This window comes from Oncorhynchus masou, chromosome 6 (genome assembly GCF_036934945.1).
Source record: "Oncorhynchus masou masou isolate Uvic2021 chromosome 6, UVic_Omas_1.1, whole genome shotgun sequence".
Classification (NCBI taxonomy): domain Eukaryota; kingdom Metazoa; phylum Chordata; class Actinopteri; order Salmoniformes; family Salmonidae; genus Oncorhynchus; species Oncorhynchus masou.
Window position 1 is genome coordinate 31,095,383 of NC_088217.1, and position 22,861 is coordinate 31,118,243.

At 42.7% G+C, this 22,861-nt stretch overlaps 1 protein-coding gene across 1 annotated transcript in view; it reads right to left on the minus strand.

Moving 5' to 3' along the window:
- The window catches only part of LOC135541890 (potassium voltage-gated channel subfamily B member 1-like), a 93,931-nt gene extending 71,407 nt beyond the window's left edge, over positions 1-22,524 (minus strand). Inside the window, exons 1-2 of the mRNA XM_064968371.1 lie at positions 22,189-22,524; positions 20,252-20,919 (exon numbers count right to left, since the gene is read on the minus strand). Coding sequence (XP_064824443.1) covers positions 20,252-20,812 — 561 coding nt within the window. The 5' untranslated portion in view covers positions 20,813-20,919; positions 22,189-22,524. The remainder of the gene's footprint in view (positions 1-20,251; positions 20,920-22,188) is intronic.
- Between the last annotated feature and the right edge of the window lie 337 nt (positions 22,525-22,861).

The window sequence follows — 22,861 nt, forward strand, 5'->3', positions numbered from 1 at the left end:
TTAGGGTAGCTGAGGTTTGATTATAAATGTTGTTTGACATGTTTGGAGAAGTTTATTGGTAACGTTTGGGATTCATTTTGTATGCATTTTGAAGGAGGGAAGCTGGTGGATTATTGAATGACGCGCACCAGCTAAACTGAGTTTTTGGGGTTATAAAGAAGGACTTTATCAAACAAAAGGACCATTTGTGATGTAGCTGGGACGCTAGTGTCCCACATACCCTAGAGAGGTTAAGCTTTATGTTGATGTATGACACTTGTATTTTCATGAATGTTAAATATTTATATTTCTGTCATTTGAATTTTGCGCTCTGCAATTACACCGGATGTTGTGGAGGTGGGTCGCTAGCGGAACGCCTGCACCAGAAAGGTTATTAAGGGTTTCAGTTACTTCATTAGTTCTGGTTGCTGATGTGTATATGGTTGAATCATCAGCATACATAGACACACATGCTTTGTTTAATACCAGTGCCAGGTCATTGGTAAAAATAGAAAAGACTAGAGGGACTAGAGAGCTGCCCTGAGGTACACCACACTTTACATGTTCGACATTAGAGAAGAATCCATTAAAGAAAACCCTTTGAGTTTTATTAGATAGATGGCTCTGAATCCACATTATGGCAGAGGTTGAAAAGCCATGGCACATAAGTTTTCAACAACAGGTTATGGTTAATAATATCAAAGGTTCAACTGAAATCTAACAGTAACCTCCCAAAATCTTCTTGTTATCGATTTATTTCAACCAATCATCGGCCATTTGTGTCAGTGCAGTACATGTTGAGTGCCCTTTCTATAAGCATGCTGAAAGTCTGTTGTTAATTTGTTAACAGAGAAATAGCATTGTATTTGGTCAAACATCATTTTTTCCAACAGTTTGCTAAGAGCAGGCAACAAGCTGATAGGTCTGCTGTTAGAACCAGTAAAGGCCGCTTTACCACTCTTGTGTAGCGGAATTACTTTGGCTTCCCTCCAGGCCTGAGGACAAAGACTTTCCTCTAGACTCAGATTAAAGATATGACAGATAGGAGTGGCTATAGAGTCAGCTACCATCCTCAGTAGCTTTCCATTTAAGTTGTCAATGCCAGGAGGTTTGTCATTATTGATCGATACCAATAATTTTTATTCATATTTTTATATGTTTTTCCATCATTCTTTATATCATTGATCTTGGCTTCATAATAAAGTTTATTATTCTTTTTGTTGAAATTTCTCAACTTGCAGTAAGTAAGACAGTCATATGTGCAGCCATACTTATTAGCCACTCCCTTTGCCCCATCTCTTTCAACCATACAGTTTTTCAATTCCTCATCATTCCATGGAGCCTTAACAGTTCTAACAGTCAGTTTCTTAACTTCTTATGGCTGCAGGGGCACTATTGAGTAGCTTGGATGAAAGGTGCCCAGAGTAAACGGCCTGCTCCTCAGTCTCATTTGCTAATATATGCATCGTATTATTAGTATTGGATAGAAAACACTCCGAAGTTTCTGAAACTGTTTGAATGATGGCTTATTCAAATTTGAATGAGGCTTCTGCTGTGATGTGGGGCTAAATAAGAACAGAATGCATCCGACTACTGGCAGAGAGCCAGTTCCAGGTCATGCGCAAAGCACATGATATCTTCCTGCGTTCCGTTCCTCCTCTAGACACAAAGGATTTCTCCGGTTGGAACTTTATTGAAGCTATATGTTAAAAACATCCTAATGATTGATTCTGTAGTTAGTTTGAAATGTTTCTTCGACCTGTAATATAACTTTTTTAATTTTTTGTCCAAAGAAACTGTCATCCAGCTCCAGCGTTTGGATATGTGTACCAAACGCGCTAACAAAAGTAGCTAATTGGACATAAATAATGTACATTATCGAACAAATAACAAATCAAGCATTTATAGTGGACCTGGGAGTCCTGTCAGACTTTCTGATGAAGATCATCAAAGGTAAGGGAATATTTAGCATGTAATTTATGGCTATAGATGACTCCAACATGGCGGCTATGCAACTATTTTTCTGAGCGCCGTCTCAGATTATTGCATGGTTTTCTTTTTCCGTAAAGTTTTTTTGAAATCTGACACAGCGGTTGCATTAAGGAGAGGTATATCTATAATTCCATGTGTATAACTTGTATTATCATCGACATTTATGATGAGTAAATCTGTTGAATCGAAGTGACTATGCAAAATTACTGGATGTTTTTGGAACTAGTGAATGTAACACGCCAAGGTAAACTCAGATTTTTTGATATAAATATGAACTTTATCAAACAAAACATACATGTATTGTGTAACATGAAGTCCTATGAGTGTCATCTGATGAAGATTATCAAAGGTTAGTGATTAATTTTATCTCTATTTGTGCTTTTTCTCTGTCTTTGGCTGGAAAAATTGGCTGTGTATTTCTGTTGTTGGTGACCTAACATAATCGTTTGTGGTGCTTTCCCGTAAATCCTATTTGAAATCGGACACTTTAAAATGGAATGAGATACATGTATGTTTGAGGAATTTTAATTATGAGATTTTTTATGTTTTGAAATTGGCGCCCTACACTTTGACTGGCTGTTGTCATATCGCTCCCGTTAACGGGATTGCAGCCATAAGAAGTTTTTAACAGGTGCTTGTTTATCAATAATTGGAAGAAGCAATTTCATAAATTCATCAAGTGCAGACCAACAAATATTTTTAAGTAGCCACCCTTTGCCTTGATGACAGATTTGCACACTCTTGGCATTCTCTCAACCAGCTTCATGAGGTAGTCACCTGGAATGCATTTCAATTAACAGGTGTGTCTTGTTAAATGTTAATTTCTTGAATTGTTTTCCTTCTTAATGCATTTGAGCCAATCAGTTGTGTTGTGACAAGGTAGGGGTGGTATACAGAAACCCTATTTGGTACTGTATGTCTATCGACAGTTGTCGTAGTGACGTCATTAACATTCTATTGAAATGGTGCTTGCATAGTGGAGTCTTTTGTTTATACATGTAGCTAGCTAAACAATTAACCATCATCCCAACTCATAACGTTACTACTGCATGAATCTGCAGGTAGCTAACCAACCAGGTTCAATGTTAGCTAGCTAGCTAACATTAGGCTATAACTAGCAATGCAAATGGCTCTCCAACAGAATTTTCTCCATCTCCTTTGCTATCAAACTCTAATTCTGTACATTCCACTGATTTCAAAACTTGGTCCTCCAGAAAGTGGAGAGCAACACATTTCCAGTTCTACTAAGGATTACCTACACATACTGACCAGCTCATGTTATAAACAGAAGCTTGCTACATGGCAGACCAATCCAAACTCATCTCTCAGCATGTCCAGCCCAATCATGACTTGCGGGAAAATTCCTGTCTTTTTCCGTGGCTAAACCAACTGAGCTCATAATTTAACAAATTAATTTGTATTTACAGATGGCATACAAGTTTGTTAATAAGGCACATGAAAGTTCACATGTTCCAGAAGGCATTTCTGCCCCAAAATGCATTTTGATAAAACATTTAAAAAAGTTTACGTTTAAATGTCTCGCCTGTGAAGTAATGACGCGCGACATATGCCTAGTTTCCTGAAACAAGTCACATATTTGACTATGTAGTTGTTTCACCTAGTACAGTATCTAAACATGAATGCACTAACTGTAAGTCGCTCTGGATAAGAGAATCTGCTAAATTACTAAAATGTCAAATGTATAGTAAATGTTCACTTACAATTCTCATATTACTATATTAAACAATAACATTTTAAATTATTTAAAATTGATGTCAACAAATGTATCATTTGTACAGTTCTTTATTAAAAATGAAGTTATTTGTTTCATTTGACTGTATAAATCCTAGCAGGACTACTTATTTCTCTGAGAGGGAGGCGGATATATAGCGTTTTGCAAAAAAACATGATTATTTGTCTCTGAAACGAAACCAGCAAGTGATTTTAAACAAATACATGCCTGTCATTGAACAACCCTATGCCATGATTAAATAGTGAAAAAACACCAGTGAATCTGCATAGCAACTGACTATGTACCCCCTTCACCTTTTCTTTTCTTTCATAAGTTCTTTAAATAATAAAAGCTAATTTTCCTACATTTCAGAAAATGGATATATACTGTAGCGTTTTAGAATTAAACTATTCTTGCTATCTCAGTAGTTTTCTGTGATTGCAGTGAAATGCAGTCTTTTAAGACTTGAAAAAAATCAACCAGGAAACTACACTGCTTGCAACCGCAGTGCTCTCCAGAATGTGGTGTGGTCTGCCAAACGCATCACCAGGGGCACAATGCCTGCCCTCCAGGACACCTACAGCACCCAATGTCACAGGAAGGCCAAAAATATCAAAGGCCATCAACACCCGAGCCACGGCCTGTTCACTCCTCTATCATCCAGAAGGCGAGGTCAGTACAGGTGCATCAAAGCTGGGACCGAGAGACTGAAAAAATGCTTCTATCTCAAGGCCATCAGACTGTTAAACAGCCATCACTAGCCGGCTACCACCCGGTTACTCAACCCTGCACCTTAGAGGCTACCTGGAGAATCAGTGTTACTTTAGTAATGGAACACTAGTCACTTTAATAATGTTACACACTGCTTTACTCATTTCATATGTACATACTGTATTATTTTCTACTGTATTTTAGTCAATGCCACTCTGATATGACTTGTCCTAATATTTATATATTTCTTAATCTCATTATTTTACTTTTAGATTTGTGTGTCTTGTTGTGAATTGTAAGATATTACTGCATTTTTGGAGCTAGGGACACAAGCATTCCACTACACCCGCAATAACATCTGCTAAATATGTGTGTGTGACCAATAACATTTGAATTGATTTGAAAATGGTGTACGGAACAGACATTGGCAACAACACAAACAATTGAATCCCCTTCTCAGCAGCTTACTAATGGGAGAGATTTTCCCCATCAAGTAGAGGCTCCTTTGCTAGGGGTGTTTAGTTTCTTTGGCCTATCTCCTCCATCCATGTGCTGCTACACATTGATCAAATGCTATCAAAGACATGTCAAAAATCTAGAATGTAAATGTTGGTTTGTGTACAAGTCGTGGTGAAGAGGAGCATCTCTGAAGGCTGTGCCCTTGTGGTCATGGATTTAAAATGTAAACAATGAAAAGACACAGGTTAAAGATATGTCAGTAACAGGCAGAATCGAAAGGTTAAGAATCTCAAAGATTAAGCTATGCTTTAGGGGCACATAGGGGTTAATTGACACAATGTGAGTAACCTACGAGAACCACAAAGCATTTCCACCTGTGGCAAACCTCTTCAAGGTTAGGAGCATTTGTCACAAACTAAGTGGTAAACTGTCACCAAATCATCCAAGAATGAGAGTTCTTTCGAACAGGACAGTACCTGTGTGTTTGTTTCCCCGTCCTGGTCCACCCAGGCCATAGGCGAGGTCAAGGATAGCAGGGTTCGGTACACGAATTGGGTTCTCGGTAGGTCCAGGTCCAAACGCCAACAGGTAAGTCCAAAACAGTCCAGCTCATACACGGTAAATCCAGCCAATCTCTATTGTCTCTTTCTCTATTGTTCATAGATCCTTCCAGCACTCTTCTTCTCTTCCTGGTTTTTCTTGACACTTTATCTGTGGGTTGGCTCCACCTTCTGAGGGTTCCCCTTGCTTCTGGGACTTGTAGTTTTGGTGGTCGGCAATTTTGTGATCTGTAGTTCTGACAGGGGTGGCCATTTTAGTGATCGGGCAGAGCCCGTTTATTAGTTCTGCTCTCACATATCTGCCATTTACCACTCGACCCCCTTCTTTGCCACACATCTCTCCCCCTAGATCCGACCCCTACACCAAAAATATGAGTGCATGTGGGATAACCCATCCACGTTTCATATTTCCTTCCCTGCTCTGTGTTTCAAGTCAAAATGAAACGAACTCAAAAACCACCGCATCACCTGAGCGTTCTTCTCTTTAATGCATCCAGGTGAGTGGGGCATGGTCACTGATGAAATATATTTCAGACTTTCTAGAGCCCATTTACTGCCAGCGCCTCTTTCTCAACGACTGAGTAGTTGGTTTCCCGTGGTTCCAGCTTCCTGCTTAAAAACAGGATGGGGTGTTCCACCCCTTCTACCTCTTGGGATAGCACTGCTCCCAAGCCGATTGAGGCATCCGTCTGAACCATAAACTCTCTCTCAAAGTCTGGTACCACCAGCACTACCATCTTTGTCTAAATGCTGGAGAAAACCATTTTGGCCCTCTGGCTCTAGTCATGTCGGTAATTGGGGCGGCCACTGTGGCATAACTATGATTCAGTAACCCGTCAGCCCTAGGAAGGCTCAAACCCGCTTTATTTACTTTTCGGCCATTCTCTATGTTCATTCTTAAGTTGGAATTTGATTAACCCTCTTCCCACAGTGTATCCCAGATACTCTGTTTCCTCTAACCCCACATAACACTTGGCAGGGTTTGCCGTGAGCCCTGCCTTTCTAAGGGCGTCTAACACTGCCTGTACCCGGGGTAAGTGGGATTCCCAATCTGGGCTGTAGATCCCCACGTCATCTAAATAAGCTGCGGCATATGCTTTGTGCGGTTTTAGGACTTTGTCCATGAGCCGTTGAAAGGTGGCTGGGGCCCCGTGTAAGACCTGGCATGACGGTGTATTGAAACAAACCCAGGTTTCAGGAGATGCTAAGATTCCCCGGGGATGCCTCCCAAGCTCAAAGGGAGAAAACCCCAGGAATGGAACCTGCTAATGGCAAACATCAGAAGGTGAATCCCAGTTCTTCCCATCCTTAATTACCTTCCTGAGCATTGACTTCAGGGTCCCCCATCTCTGTCCGTCTGAGGATGGTAAACCGATGTCCTCACTGTTTCACCTGCCAAGTTTACAAAGGTCCGCCATAAGTTGGGACATAAAGGAGGTCCCCTGGTCAAATCTCCTTTGGAACCCCTACCCTGAATAATTCCTTTAAATTCAAGCCATCGTCCGATGGCTTCTGGAGCGAATAATCAGAATGACCAGAATGATGAAGACTAGATCCTCTCAAATGGTGTTTCGAAGTACTAACCTCTAACAGCTGGTCAACTGTTAACCCCATCCCACAATGATTCCTTGAATTCCTGGCCAGTAAAACCTCGGTGACGATAAAGCCACCCAGAATGTGCAGGCTAGATCATACTGTCCTCCGCATAACCAACAACTGTTCCACCACATCAACCCCTATTTCTCTGAAAATCCCTTTTTCAAAGTAAAATGGCAAAAACATTTAATACCATCTACGACCTGCACATCTGCTCTGGCTTGCTGCAGGGTTAGATCCTGGTTTTGGGCTTAACAACACTGTCATCTCAGATTTTCAAAACTATGCTTTTGAACCATATCCTCCTCCTCCCCTAAATTGACTAATTTTTCCTGGCTTTGTAAGGCCCCATGTATGGTCAAAGTTGTTGGCATATGCATTTTGAGTAGCATTTAGCATCTTTGGGACCACACCGACCTCATTTTCACAAAAACCAGATAACCAAATAAATAAAATCATTTATTCGTCACTAGGCTTGAAGAGGGTTAGCTTCTGATGTTTCTTTCCCTTCAATTCACCCTGACATATGTTTGAGATCTTTCTCAGTTAACAGGACATGCATACCAAATCTTCATTTTCACCGAGCAGTTTTTCCTGAATGTGTCCTGGTTGTTACAATTGTAACAGATAATAGGAGAAATCGTTCCGTTTTTAGTGTCTCGGCATTGACTCTTTCCTCATGGCCCCACGCTGCTCTCTTCCCCCTCTATATGCTGGGACAGCCTTACCCTGTCCGCTGGTTTGCCCAATCTGAATCTTTCCTCCTGTGCCTGCTCAGCGGTTCCTGCCATACAATAGTCAACCAGGCCCACGAGATGGTCAAAAGTACCTCGTTCTGGCCAACCCATCGTCTCACTTCTTGGGGTAGACCTCGCTGAAACTGGTTGAGTACGGATTAACTACATAATCTCTGGTCGCAAATTTCATGGCAAATCTGTTGTTTGGAATCAATCCCTCAAGGTGTCTTTCTCTCCCTTTAGTTTATCGTAATCCTGTATCTTTCTTCATTGATATGCAGAAGCCCTGTTCTTCTTTTGGCCACTTCTCCCTCTCTGCTGTCCTTTCGAATATGCTTCCACATCATCCTGCTGTCATTTTTTGAAGAAAATGATTGGCCTCTCTGTATCCCATGGAAAAATTGGTCCGCTAGACCCTTTAGGCCTTCTCTTAACTCCCGGGTGTTTCTCTCTTGCTCTTCTCTGAGCAGCTGGTTGGTGCGGTGCTGGACCTGTAACGTGTCCTGATACATTCGCATTGCATCCTGATGAGCATTTGGACACCTCTTGGGGCGGACACCTGTATGGCTTCCTCCATAATTTTCCTGTGGCCACAAAAAAACCTCTCTTATGGTCAATTTTTCTTCCAAACCAGTGATCTGCCTCCTCCACAAATACCTCTTCAATGCTTTGTCACACACCTTGGGGAAACGACAAGAAAGAGTTCTTTCGAACAGGACAGTACCTTCCTCCTGGTCCACCCAGCCGTATCACAGGATATAAGCAGGGTTTGGTACACGAATCGGGTTCTCGGTAGGTCCAGGTCCAAAAACAGGTAAGTCCAAAACAGTCCAGCTCAAAAAATCCTGCTCATTTCCTGGATGCCTTCCAGCACTCTTCTCTTTCCTGGTTTTGACCCTTTATCTGTGGGTTGGCTCCACTCACGTTCTAGGGACTTGGTGGTCGGCCATTTTGTGAGAAAATATCTTGGTAGTTCTGGACACGTCAGAGTGTTTTCTTTATGGAAAGCTATCAATTATATGCATTGGCTTTCAGTCGAGCATCTTTTTCTGACAAAATATCTTGTTTAAAATCAATGACACTTTTTTACATCCAAAAATGAAATAGTGCCCCCAGAGCATCAACAGGTTAATAGATCCAGTGTTATGGTGATTTTACATGATTAGGCATGTTTGTATGTTTACCTCATATCTGTGTAAGGGTTTGTATTAATTACTGTATTGTATCCTTTCATCTCTGTTAGTTGATAGTTGATATGTTATATTGTTATCTCTGCTAAAGAATGCTGAAATGCTGATGAACTTATTCTGATCTGAATAATCAGAGCAGAGAAGAGAGAATGAGAAACAGGGACGGCAAGAGAGACAAGAGTAAGCGTGTAAGAGAGAGGAAAGAAACAAGTGATGGAGAGTGAAGAGGAGAAAGGGGTGAGATGGAGAGATGAGGTGAGATAGAGAGAGCTTGGGGAATATAGCATGGCCCTCAGTAATCTCTGTCTGTCTGTCAGTGTGCCAAGCGCCCCCCTGCGTCAGGCTGGTAAGAGATATATGGTGATTGAATCAGCCAGGCAACAGAAAGGTTGTGTGCCATGGATTTATAGGCATTCAGAAAGCACAGTAAGATTATCAGACACCATCGACCTCTCAAAAACATCCCCTTCAACACACTTCATAGGACAGTCTCTCACAAATCCTCTCAGCACACAGCAAACACACACACACATTCAAAACCATCCATCCCAACTCTAATCTTAGGTCCTAGTAGTCATAAAGCTACTGGGACAATCACTTAAATAACATAAACCCCACCATGCTACTGTACTGCTCTTCTAGTGTGACCATCCATCCTCAAGTCATGCTGGGCTCAGTGTGAGAGAGAGACAGGTTGGCCTGGAAGTTAGCATGTGAAGCCACACTCCCTCCTGCGGAGAAAGAAATCTCCTCGGCCAGCGGTCCAGTGGTCCACACACGCTACTCTGCCTCTCAGCCTCTCTCTCCCCTGCCTGTCTGTCCAGGGTGTGTACTGTCCTCACCCAACCCCACTTACTTTTTATCTTAATGCAATTGTCATTGATTTCCTTCCCCGGCTTAAAACAATTAGTTTGTCAGCCCATACTGGATGAAAATATATGGGACCTGGCGGGAGCTGTAGAACACTGTTGATGGCTTCACCCTGACAGGGCACATAGAGCTGTCAACCTCAGCCCAGACGGATGCTCAGTTAACTCCTCACTCACTAGTTGGCTGCTCACCATGAAGCAATATCGTCTCAAAGTGAGGTTTATGATCAGATGTGAGCAGGTCAGGGGTTGTAATGTAAGGTAAGATGTACAGGCTACAACCATCTGATACGCCGTGAGCCTGTCTTATTGCATAGCCAAGGTTCTTATGCACTAGAGCGTGAACTGCGGTCTATAAGGCAGAAACATGCTGAGACATGCTTTAGTGCAGCACCAGCAAGGTCTTCCTGTGGACGGCAGGTAACCTAGCGGTTAAGAGCTTTTGGGCCAGTAACCAAAATGTTGCTGGTTCAAATCCATGAACCGACCAGGTGAAAAACGTGTTGTTGTGCCCTTGAGCAAGGCCCTTAACCCTAGACACTCTGGATATGAGCATCTGCTAAATGAATGTGACGTGACGCAGGCTGTCTGCAGCTGAAGGGAGAGGAGGCTGTTATGTAATTAGTCCTACAGAGTCAGTACTGGTTGGGCAAAAACACAGCATCCTTTTTCATAGCTCAAGTCCCATTCTGGGTCCAAACTGCAATAGTTTCTGGGTAGAGCTTTGCACACCTGGAGTTTACAATATTTGCACATTATTATTTTTTTAATTATTCAAGCTCTGTCAAGTTGGCTGTTGATTATTGGTAGACAGACATTTTCAAGTCTTGCCATAGTTTTTCAAGACAATTTAAGACAAAACTGTAATTAGATCACTCAGGTACATTCAACGTTGTCTTGGTAAGCAACTCCAGTTTATATTTGGCCTTGTGTTTTAGGTTATTGTCCTGATATAAGGGTAATTTGTCTCCCGGTGTGTGTTGGAAAGCAGACTGAAACAGGTTTTCCTTTAGGATTTTGTCTGTGCTTACCTAATTTCGTTTCTTTTTATCCTAAAAAAAATCAGAAAGCAGTTTTACTTTAGTGCCTTATTGCAAACAGGATGAATATTTTGGAATATTTGTACTATGTACAGGCATCCATCTTTTCACTCTGTCATTTAGTTTAGTATTGTAGGGTAACTACAATGTTTTTGATCCATCCACAATGTTTTCTCCTATCCCAGCCATTAAGCTGTAACTGTTTTAAAGTCACCATTGGCCTCATGGTGAAATCCCTGAGGGGTGTCTTTACTCTCTGGTAACTGAGTTAGGAAGGAAGCCTGTATCTTTGTAGTGACTGGGTATATTGATACACCATCCAAAGTGTAATTAATAACTTCACCATGCTCAAAGGGATATTTAATGTTTGTTTTTTACACATCTCCCAATAGGTGACATTCTTTGTGAGGTATTGGAAAACCTCCCTGGTCTTTGTGGTTGAATCTGTGTTTTAAATTCACTGCTCAACTGTGGCACTTTACATATAATTGTATGTGTGGGGTACAGAGGTGAGGTAGTCATTCAAAAATCATTCAAAAATGGTAAACACTATTACTGCACACAGACTGAGTCCATGCAACTTGTTATGTGACTTGTTGAGCACATTTTTGCTCCTGAACGTATTTAGGCTTGCCATAATAAAGGGGTTAAATTTTAAAGACAAAATTACACTCTGACATTATGGGGTATTGTGTGTAGGCCAGTGACACATCTCAATTTAAACCATTTTATATTCAGACTATAACACTTTTTCAAGTCAAGGGGTGTGAATACTTTCTGAAGGTACTGTACATACATATTCACATGGTGATGTTTCTATTTGTTAAAAACACAAACAATTTGTTCTTAATGTTTGAAAAAGGGCTTTTTTTGTGATTTTAATTCCCTGATCTCTATAGGTAAATTATTCCAGTCAGTTGGGCCTTGGTATCTGAAAGATCTTACTCTAACATCCTGATGCAGCCTTGGAATTTACAAGTGCTGCTGTCGTTGAAAGGAGTAGTTTGAGTCTTGTAAAGTTAGGTGTTCCTTAATATATACAGGGAATTTAAAGTTCATACATTTAAAATGTATAAATCAATTTAGTGATTCATACATTGTACAATGATGTGTCTTACAATGGCATCCAATAATTAATCTGCAAAGATGGGTATAAATGACATCTCATTCATAAAGTAAGTTCGTGGTTGTGTTTTAATAGATGATGTCACCATAGACTAGGATAGGAAGCAGCAGTTGGGTTACTAAGGTCTTTCTAATGGATACAGTAAAACAATTCTTAGATCTGTATAGTAACCCAAACTTATAGTTAATTGTTTTTCTAATATAATCAATATGCTTTCCAAAAGATAATTCACAATCTTTCTTCAAACCCAGATGTTTCAAACAATCAACACTTTCAAGCATTGTTCCATCACTTGCATGAATTTTGAAATTGCCAGCTGTGGAGTTTATTCTTTGCCGTGAACCGAAGAGCATGAAATCAGTGGCGTGTATTCATGAATGCCAAATAATTGAAAAATAATAATAATAAAAATATCTATTTATCTTTCGTCTCTCTGTGTTTCATAATTTTCCTTCAATTCGGAAGAGGCTGAATGTATCTTGCCAGAGAGAGCCTTCAAGTGAGCGAAATAGTGCCCCTCTGTCTCTGTATGTGTAGCCCATCCTGCTGATGCTATCTGGTCTAGCATTTGGCCTCCCTTGATAAAAAAATCTGCAATAATAGCCAATCAGCATGGAGCTAAACTGAGTGAGCTCAACTGTGAATGGTCCTGGTGCACCAAAAAAAAGTTTAAAGGGAAGCCAGTTTGGATTTGGCTTCACTCCAATCACATCACATCGAGAGCATAGGTAATTGACAGAAACTCGCTGTGCATCTCATTGTGTTGTTGTCCTCCGGTGGCTAGCTATCTGGCCAAAATTGTCCCTTTGCTAAATTATCCATGGATGGAGAAAGAGTAAAGTAAAACCACAAGTCCAAATCACTAAGTACTGGCCAATGATTATAAGGAAGATTCCGATCCAACCATAAATTCATACATTGTACCTCTGGTCTGAGAGGATGAAAGTTCCATACAGTATGTAGCTAGATGTAGTAGGCTAATGTTAACTAGCTGGCTAATCGTTGCCCATGAAAGGAAGTTTGGCTAGCGAGCAAACATTTGAGCCAAGTAGCCTAGGACATCAAAAACTAAAAGTGTGTACTGTATGATAGAGTCATTGACCATTTCAACAACATGAAAGGATGAGAGGATGGCACTGGTGTTTTTCTACAAATAGGGTGAGTCAATATGTTCTTTCTACTTACACACACTTACACAAATCAGTAACATGGACAGCCACATGGCATCCGACCGCAATGCTCTACAGTACATCACTGGGGCCGAGCTTTATGCCATCCAGGACCTCTATATTAGTCGGTGTAAGAGGAAGGCCATAAAAATTGTCAAAGACTCCAGGCACCCAAGTCATAGACTGTTCTCTCTGATACCGCACCACAAGCATTACCGAAGACTGGGTCAAAATGATCATTTTTTGCACTGACTCTTGCACAAGCTCGATGTACACTCACTGGACTCTAACCACACACACACACGCACGCACGCACGCACACACACACACACAACACCCTCACACATGCATATTGATAGCACACACACACATTCACATTCCTTCACACTCGTCACATATGCTGCTGCTACTCTCTGTGTATTATCTAGTATTATTACTACTAGTATTAGTCACTTTACCTCTATGTACATATACATTTTACCTCAATTACCTCGACTAACCCCTACCCTTGCACATTGACTCAGTACCAGTACCCCTTGTATATATCCTTGTTACTGTTATGTTATTGTGTTACTATTTTTCCTTTAGTTTATTTAGTACTTTTTTTTAACTTACTTTTTTAAAGCTCTGCATTGTTGGTTAAGGGCTCATAAGTAAGCATTTCACAGTTGTATTCGGCACGTGACAAATCAAATTTGATTCGAATTTATATTTAGCTTACTTTGATTGGACTAAATTGTTTTTGGTATCTTTTAGTTGTCAGTGTATTAGACTAAGCATAGGTGATTAGATGATGTTGAAATGTTGAAGTTGAAATGGTGCTGGAATAGTGGAGACAGCTCCTGTTTTCTTTGTGTCTTGCGATAACTCTCCAGTGTTCTAAATCAATAGTTGCTTAGTAGTCCGAAAATGTCGGTAATATTAATTTGATTGACCCTGCTGTAAGTAAGGTAAATGTTTTTTTACATGCAATATGCTTTGTGGACTCTGACACCAGACATATGTTGCTCTACGGTTTTGTGATGAAACAAAGGTGTGGTATTCTGCCACTGTGTCTTCTTATTGTCTTGGCCTTAGGCCTGTGTATCACTGTGTTAAGGCATGTGAACTAAGAGGTTATAGAGCAAACAACACAATTATCACAACATATTAGTTGTAATATGGCTTTTTTCCCCCTGGCTTGGCTTCCCCGGTGATTTTACCCATGCATCGCTACTGCATGATATAGGACTTTGTTTGATTTTAAAACAACATTCTTTGCTAGAAACCATTTTTGCAAAGTGTTAAAATCATCATGGAGAGTTGCTTGTATCTACAAATATTTGAACCTGATATATAGAGCACTATCATCAGCATATAAGGGATTATGTGTATTCTGACAAATTAGAGGCAATTGATTTCTGATTATAGAGAAAAGAAGGGGGGCCAATACTCAACCTTGAGGTACTTCTTTACTGAGTCCAAGAAGATGTGATTTGTGTCCTTCTATGGAAACATTGTTTTCTATTGCTGAAATATGCATGGAACCAGTTTAGTGATATGTTAGTGAAACCAATGTTTTGAAGTTTTGCTAGTAAGACAGAATGATCCTTTTGAGAAATCAATAAAGATGGTACCAGTTAGTTTGCCTTGGTCAGATGAAGAATTGTCACGGTTTTCTGTAGGTGAAAGAGAGTCGGACCAAAATGCGGCGTGTCTATTGCGATCCATGTTTAATCAAACTGAAGAAACACGAATCAATACAAAAAACAATAAACGTAACGAAAACCGAAACAGCCTAATACTGGTGCAAACTAACACATGACAGACCTAAGGACAAACAAGGAACAATCACCCACAAAACCCAACACCAAACAGGCTACCTAAATATTGTTCCCAATCAGAGACAATGACTAACACCTGCCTCTGATTGAGAACCATATCAGGCCAGACATATAAATAGACAAACCAGACACACAACATAGAATGCCCACTCAGATCACGCCCTGACGAAACAAAACATATAAACATACAAAGCAAACTATGGTCAGGGTGTGACAGTACCCCCCCCAAGGTGCGGACTCCGGACGCAAAACCTGAACCTATTGGGGAGGGTCTGGGTGGGCCTCTGTCTGCGGTGGCGGCTCTGGTGCTGGACGTGGCCCCCACTTCACCATAGTCTTAGTCCAACACCTTGTCCGCTTCCTTGGCCTCCTAACTACGGCGACCCTACCACATAACCCCACTGGACTGAGGGGCAGCTTGGGACAGAGGGGCAGCTCGGGACAGAGGGGCAGCTCGGGACAGAGGGGCAGCTCGGGACAGAGGGGCAGCTCGGGACAGAGGGGCAGCTCGGGACAGAGGGGCTCTGGCGCCTCTGGGCTGACTGGCGGATCTGGAAGAGTCTGGCTGACCTGGAAGAGTCTGGCTGACTGGCGGATCCTGGCTGACTGGCGGATCTGGAAGATCCTGGCTGACTGGCGGATCTGGAAGAGTCTGGCTGACTGGCGGATCCTGGCTGACTGGCAGATCTGGAAGATCCTGGCTGACTGGCAGATCTGGAAGAGTCTGGCTGACTGGCGGATCTGGAAGAGTCTGGCTGACTGGCGGATCTGGAAGAGTCTGGCTGACTGGCGGATCTGGAAGAGTCTGGCTGACTGGCGGATCCTGGTTGGCTGGCGGTTCTGGCAGATCCTGGCTGACTGGCGGATCTGGAAGAGTCTGGCTGACTGGCGGTTCTGGCAGATCCTGGCTGACTGGCGGATCTGGAAGAGTCTGGCTGACTGGCGGATCTGAAAGAGTCTGGCTGACTGGCGGATCCTGGCAGACTGACGGCTCTGGCTGCTCCATGCTGACTGGCGGCTCTGGCTGCTCCATGCTGACTGGCGGCTCTGGCTGCTCCATGCTGACTGACGGCTCTGGCTGCTCCATGCTGACTGACGGCTCTGGCTGCTCCATGCAGACTGTCGGCTCTGGCGGCTTCTTGCAGACTGGCAGCTCTGGCTGCTCCATGCAGACTGGCAGCTCTGGCTGCTCCTTTCAGACTGGCAGCTCCTTGCAGACTGACAGCTCTGGCTGCTCCATGCAGACTGGCAGCTCTGACAGCTCCATGCAGACTGGCAGCTCTGGCTGCTCCATGCAGACTGGCAGCTCTGGCTGCTCCATGCAGACTGGCAGCTCTGGCTGCTCCATGCAGACTGGCAGCTCTGGCTGCTCCATGCAGACTGGCAGCTCTGGCTGCTCCATGCAGACTGGCAGCTCTGGCTGCGCTGAACAGGCAGGAGACTCCAGCAGCGCAGGAGAGGAGGAAGGCTCTGGCAGCACTGGAGAGGCGAGGCGCACTGTAGGCCTGATGCGTGGTGCTGGCACTGGTGGTACTGGGCCGAGGAGACGCACAGGAAACCTGGTGCGGGGAGCTGCCACCGGAGGGCTGGTGCGTGGCGGTGGTACTGGGTAGACCGGACCGTGCAGGCGCACTGGAGCTCTTGAGCACCGAGCCTGCCCAACCTTACCTGGTTGAATACTCACGGTCGCTCTGCCAGTGCGGCGAGGTGGAATAGCCCGCACTGGGCTATTCAGGCGAACCGGTGACACCGTGCGCAAGGCTGGTGCCATGTAAGCCGGCCCAAGGAGACGCACTGGGGACCAGATGCGTAGAGCCGGCTTCATGGCATTTGGCTCGACGCTCACTCTAGCCCGGCAGATACGCGGCGCTGGAATATACCGCACCGGGCTATGCACCCTCACTGGGGACACCGTGCGCACCACAGCATAACACGGTGCCTGCCCGGTCTCTCTAGCCCCCCGGTAACCACAAGAAGTTGACGCAGGTCTCCTACCTGGCTTCGCCATACTTCCTGTGAGCCCCCCCCCCCAAGAAATCTTTGGGGCTGACTCTCGGGCTTCCATCCGCGTCACCGTGCTGCCTCCTCATACCAGCGTCTCTCCGCTTTCCCCGCCTCCAGCTCTTCTTTGTGCGGCGATATTCTCCTGGCTGTGCCCAGGGTCCTTTACCGTCCAGTTCGTCCTCCCATGTCCATTCCTCTTTGAGCTGCACCTTGTGCGTCTACACTCCCCTGGTTTAGCTCAGGGTCCTCTCCCGTCGAGGATTTCTTCCCAAGTCCAGAAGTCCTTATTACGCTGCTCCTGTGGCTGCTTGTTACCACGCCGCTTGGTCCTGTTGTGGTGGATGATTCTGTCACGGTTTTCTGTAGGTGAAAGAGAGTCGGACCAAAATGCGGCGTGTCTATTGCGATCCATGTTTAATCAAACTGAAGAAACACGAATCAATACAATAAACGTAACGAAAACCGAAACAGCCTAATACTGGTGCAAATTAACACACGACAGAAGGACAAACAAGGAACAATCACCCACAAAACCCAACACCAAACAGGCTACCTAAATATGGTTCCCAATCAGAGACAATGACTAACACCTGCCTCTGATTGAGAACCATATCAGGCCAAACACAGAAACAGACAAACCAGACACACAACATAGAATGCCCACTCAGATCACACCCTGACCAAACAAAACATATAAACATACAAAGCAAACTATGGTCAGGGTGTGACAAGAATGTATATCATTAGTAAGTTTCACTAATGCTGTAGTGGTATAATGTTTGGGTCTAAATCCAGATTGAAAGGGTGAAATTAAATTAAATCTATCTAGGTACTGACACATTGGGAATGAATGAATTTCTCAAAGATTATTGCAATTCAACATATTACTGATATAGGACTATAGTTATTTGAGTCTAAGGAGTTTTCAGCTTTATGAAGAGGGTTCACTCAGGCACATTTACACACAAAAAGTATTTCACAAGTCGGTAAAGGCAAGTTGAATAGATCTGCTAGGGCAGGGGTCCAATCTGGTACTGGAAGTAACGTCAGCACAAGAACTGTTCATCGGGAGCTTCATGAAATGGGTTTCCATGGCGGAGCAGTCGCACACAAGCCTAAGATCACCATGCGCAATGCCAAGCATCGACTGGAGTGGTGTAAAGCTCGCCACCATTGGACTCTGGAGTGTTGAATCCCGCTTCACCATCTGGCAGTCCGACAGACAAATCTGGATTTGGCGGATGCCAGGAGAACGCTACCTGCCCCAATGCATAGTGCCAACTGTAATATTTGGTGGTGGAGTAATAATGGTCTGTCATGTAGTGTATGTTACAAATTGCAATTTGTACAATATGCAAAACGACTGATACGTTACGAATTCCAATTTGCTTGGTGGCTAACATTAGCGAGCCTAGGGGTTAGTTAAGGTTAGGGTTAAGAGTTAGATTAAAGTGTTGAGGTTAGGGAAACATGCTAAGTAGTTGCAAAGTAGATAAACAGTAGTAAGTAGTTGCAAAGTTGCTGAGAAGCTAAAATGCTGAAGTTGTCTGTGATGAGATTCGAACACTCAACCTTTGGGTTGCTGGACATTTGCGTTATACGCTTTCCCATCAACCCTACCAACCACCCTACTTTCCAGATGTACATTTACCATGTTATGTCTAGTCTATGAGACCAGGCTGGGCAAATACCTGACAGAGGACATGGCCCTTAGCTTCCATATTGTATGTGTGTATAAGTCCCTTGGGAGGGTCTTCTCAGAAACTAAAATAACATCTAATACAAAGTAGGCAGAGCAGGTGAAGTTCATTGCCAGTACAAATCAGGAAGGGAATGATCCATAAACTCTACGTCTTCATAAAAAGTTAATGCTGCATTGGTTACAAGTAAGCGGAAAAAGGTATAGAAAAACAAAGCAACACTCACATTTGCCACGCCAGCTATATAATGATACCTGTACAATATTGATTCCCACTTTATTATCCAAATTATTACTCAATCTATTTACAGTTGTTGTGTTCAGAACATGTTATTGTATTATTATTATTATTAATGTAAACTGAATATTGATATAATAAAACAGTAGTTATCATAACACGACTGTGTCCATTGGTCCAGCCCAGTGAATGTGTTGCTTTGCTTTACGGCTGCAGCGTGAGCTATGAGCAGATAAATTTCATTATGGATAATTTTACCAGGAATAATTTCCCAACTACATACATTACATTCATTATGACATCCAAAAACAAGAATAAGTTTAAACTGACGATTAAACTGATGATAATCAGTTGAAGAGTTACATTGATGTATTGGTTTTGAATCATGCATCGATTTTCTCCTGTCGCCTGAGATGCATATCTCTAGTAAGATATATTTCTCTCTCCTTCCTCTTTCAACTTGCCAATAAAAATATGAACTAACACCCTGAAACAGGTTGCCTCTTCAGTTCAAGAGACCTTTATAAGAATCACACTGGGTTTGAAATCAAAGAGACTGTTGGAGTCTGAAACTGACAGAGTTTCAGATCATTAGACAAGATCATTAGAACTACATGCATTCAATCACACACTGATCACCAACTGGTCCTTGTACCTGTGCTTCCCACTTCCCAGTTGGCTACTGCCCACTTGTCTCCAGACAAAAATCACTATTCTAAGTTTTAAATATGAGGGCAACATCAGCTATATGCATAACATCAGATCAGTCTGTCATGATGGACCTAATGCTCTGTTCAATTGGTATTGAGAGGTGGCTCTGAGGTGAAGGGAGCCACCCATGCATCAGAGGCCACAAAAGGCTTTATGTCAACCTCATGAAGTCAACCTGCAATGACCTGCTACCTCACAAACACACTCATAGTATGAGTCCTACTGTAGCACTTACAAGTCTAGAAACTTAAAGTATTCAATGCAACACTGTTCGTATTGCTTGAAGGCTTATGTTGATTAAATAAATAAATCAAAGTCAATATTTGTTAGTTATGACTTTCCTCTTCAGAACAACTCTCACCCTCAAGGACAGGCCATGTCATTGTTGAAAGATGAACAATGTAATAAGTAAATAATTTATAAACAAAATGTGGCACCTTTTTATTATTTGTTGAATGTAATACAAATGACTAAATTGAATTGTGTCGACTGGCAGTAAGCCACCAATAATGTTACCTAGGATGACATGACACGCAATGCATGGCAGGGCTATAAGCCCATGCAGGAAAACGTTCAGATATACTTGAAGAGATAGCCTACCTGTCTTAGTGCTTACCTTAGCAGCTAACGATGAACTAGGCTTCTCCAGGAGATCCCAAAGTTTCTTTTGCTTCTCAAAACAACATGTGGTATCAAAATCCTCGCCTTCCCTGGTCTTCATAGACTCAGCCTCTCGTTTGAGCTCCTCATTCATCTGTTCCTTCTTCTGGTGGTACCTGGCCTGGCAGCAGGACTCCAGGTAGATCTCATCTATACCCCAGTAGTCCAGCTCCTGACTGAAAGACAGAGCACACATCTCCTCCATCATGTGCAACTTTCCCGTGCGGGAGAAATTCAGAATGGACGTGAAAGCCCCAGGGTGTCTGTCGAAAAAATACTCATTATCATCCAAACTGTAGTCATCGCATATCTCCATGAGAGACTCGTGGGTGTTACAGTCTCGTAGCTTGCCCAGCCTTGTTCGGGGCAACCTGTCCAGTGTTCTCCATAGAACTTCGTGGAGAAGACCACCAACATTGAGTGTCACCCGACGGGAGTGCGACTTGCTACGGATGATTTCCACCGGCTCCGGTGGAAGCGATGTGGTCGACCGAGGGCCCCCTTTATTCATTCTCATTCAAGACGTTCGGCCACTTGAAATTGAATAATGTCCAAAACTATAGGGTCAGACAGGTCCAGAAGACACGATCCTACATTAGGGTATGTTCTCCCCCATTACTGTGGCTGCGAAAAGAGGAAAAGAGGAATATCAGTGCTATATCAAATTACCATCGAATATGATAACCTAAAGACCTGATAGAGAACGTTTCTCACACAATGTCAGGTGGTTTATCCATTCATTAGAGAACCAAACAGACTATTTAATCAGCTTTAAGATGCACAGCCGCTTTCCTCGCTGATGAGTGAGCAGAGTGAGTGAAGCCAACGATTCAATCGGCTCCACTCGCGAGCGCTGTCTAGTGCTGAAAACACATAAAACTGTTAATACAGAAAACCATCAAATTTCCCCGCTGTGCGCTGTCCCCAAACTTCGGCGCTGAAATCATTTCACTTCAGCACCACATAAAAGAGCGGGGTTTCATGAGAGCGAGGAAGCTGCGACCTGACATTTGAAGGTGTTCTTGAACTCATCTCGCTAAAGAGATACAGTATTAGCCCTACTAACACAGATAAGCAGGGGAGTTCAGACTCAGCGAAAACTAAATTAGGCCTACTCTGCATACAATGCAAATTATTATCTTGACCAAGTTTTCTATTTACTTTGAGCAAATATCGAAGGTTATCATAAACACATTTTACATTATGTATATTTTGTACATTTCACATCATTTAAATCACACGAACGTTTTGAAATGTATTTAGCGCAACAAGCAACTTCCATGTGGCTTACTTAACCTACAATAATTTGCGCAAAACAGACTCGACATTAGTATGATAATTAACCAGTGGTTTATGAGTTTTAATGAAGAGAATTCTAAGCATTGCTCGTTAAGCTTTGGCTAAAACATTTGGATCAGTCAAATAGTGTTCCTAAAAGTGCATGTATTTCTAAAAAGTAAAATGTTTCACAAAAGCGAAAGAAATTACACAATTTCCAATCACATTTTGAATTCCTCCAATCGATGGTCTGATCAAAACCATGATAGGCCTATAGATGGGTTAGCTACAACATTATGGTAGTCAAAGTGTAACAGATTAAGCCGAAAATAATGACAGATATTATAGTCATGATACTTACATATGTTACTTTTAGCCTGAGAGTGTAAGAAGAAACATTTCAACATCTTAAAAAAACATTGTGCTGAATTGTTGCTCCGCTCACCGCCTGCCTATTGGAGGCTGTTTTTAGAGACATCACCCCCGCAACAGACATGTTTAAAATGGGGTTACACCTGCTGTAAAATCTCAGGTCGAACCAGTGTCCTTCTCTTCCCTTACGGAACGGATCAACAAGTATGATGTGACGATATGAATGCACCGATTCCTCTCTACCTGGTTGCTGAGTTGTGTGCCTGTACCGTGCGTGACGGGCCACGCTCCAGCGGGGTTCTGCAGGGGCTGATTTTGCCGAGGCTGCGCTCCTCCAACCAGAAGCTGCACTGCCGGGGGATGCTGCTTAAACCCATTCGGTATCAAAGGGGCTGCGCTTGCACATCCTCTACAACCCAGAGTCTTCCAAAAGCCAGTAAACACAAAACAATCATGAGGTAATAGATTTACTACATAAATAGGTAACCTTCAGGCTTCAGCTGCAATGATTTATTGTAAAGCGCAGCCTTGGCTATAGGGTGATGAGAAATTACGCAGTTGCTCTCTCTTTGTGCCCCACTCTTTGCGACATGAAACAATAGTGTGCTTTGGAGTATAATTTAAAAAAAACGATGTTTACAGTCTTGGCAGGGCACAGTTGTTTTGGTCTCCCCTGCAGTGGGCATGATCAATGGCACAAAACAATAAAGACCACAAATCAAGCAGCAATCACTGGGTTCAGCACTATTGTGCGCAATAGAGGACCGGTGTTTGTAAGTTTCCATCAAATTGGCAAACGATTTTCATGCTAATATTCTAAAATGCGCATAAAAACAATATACGCATTTTTTCACCATAGGTGTGTTTCCTTCAAATTGACTTGTTCCAGATAAAAGGCTTTTTTTGTGGTTACATT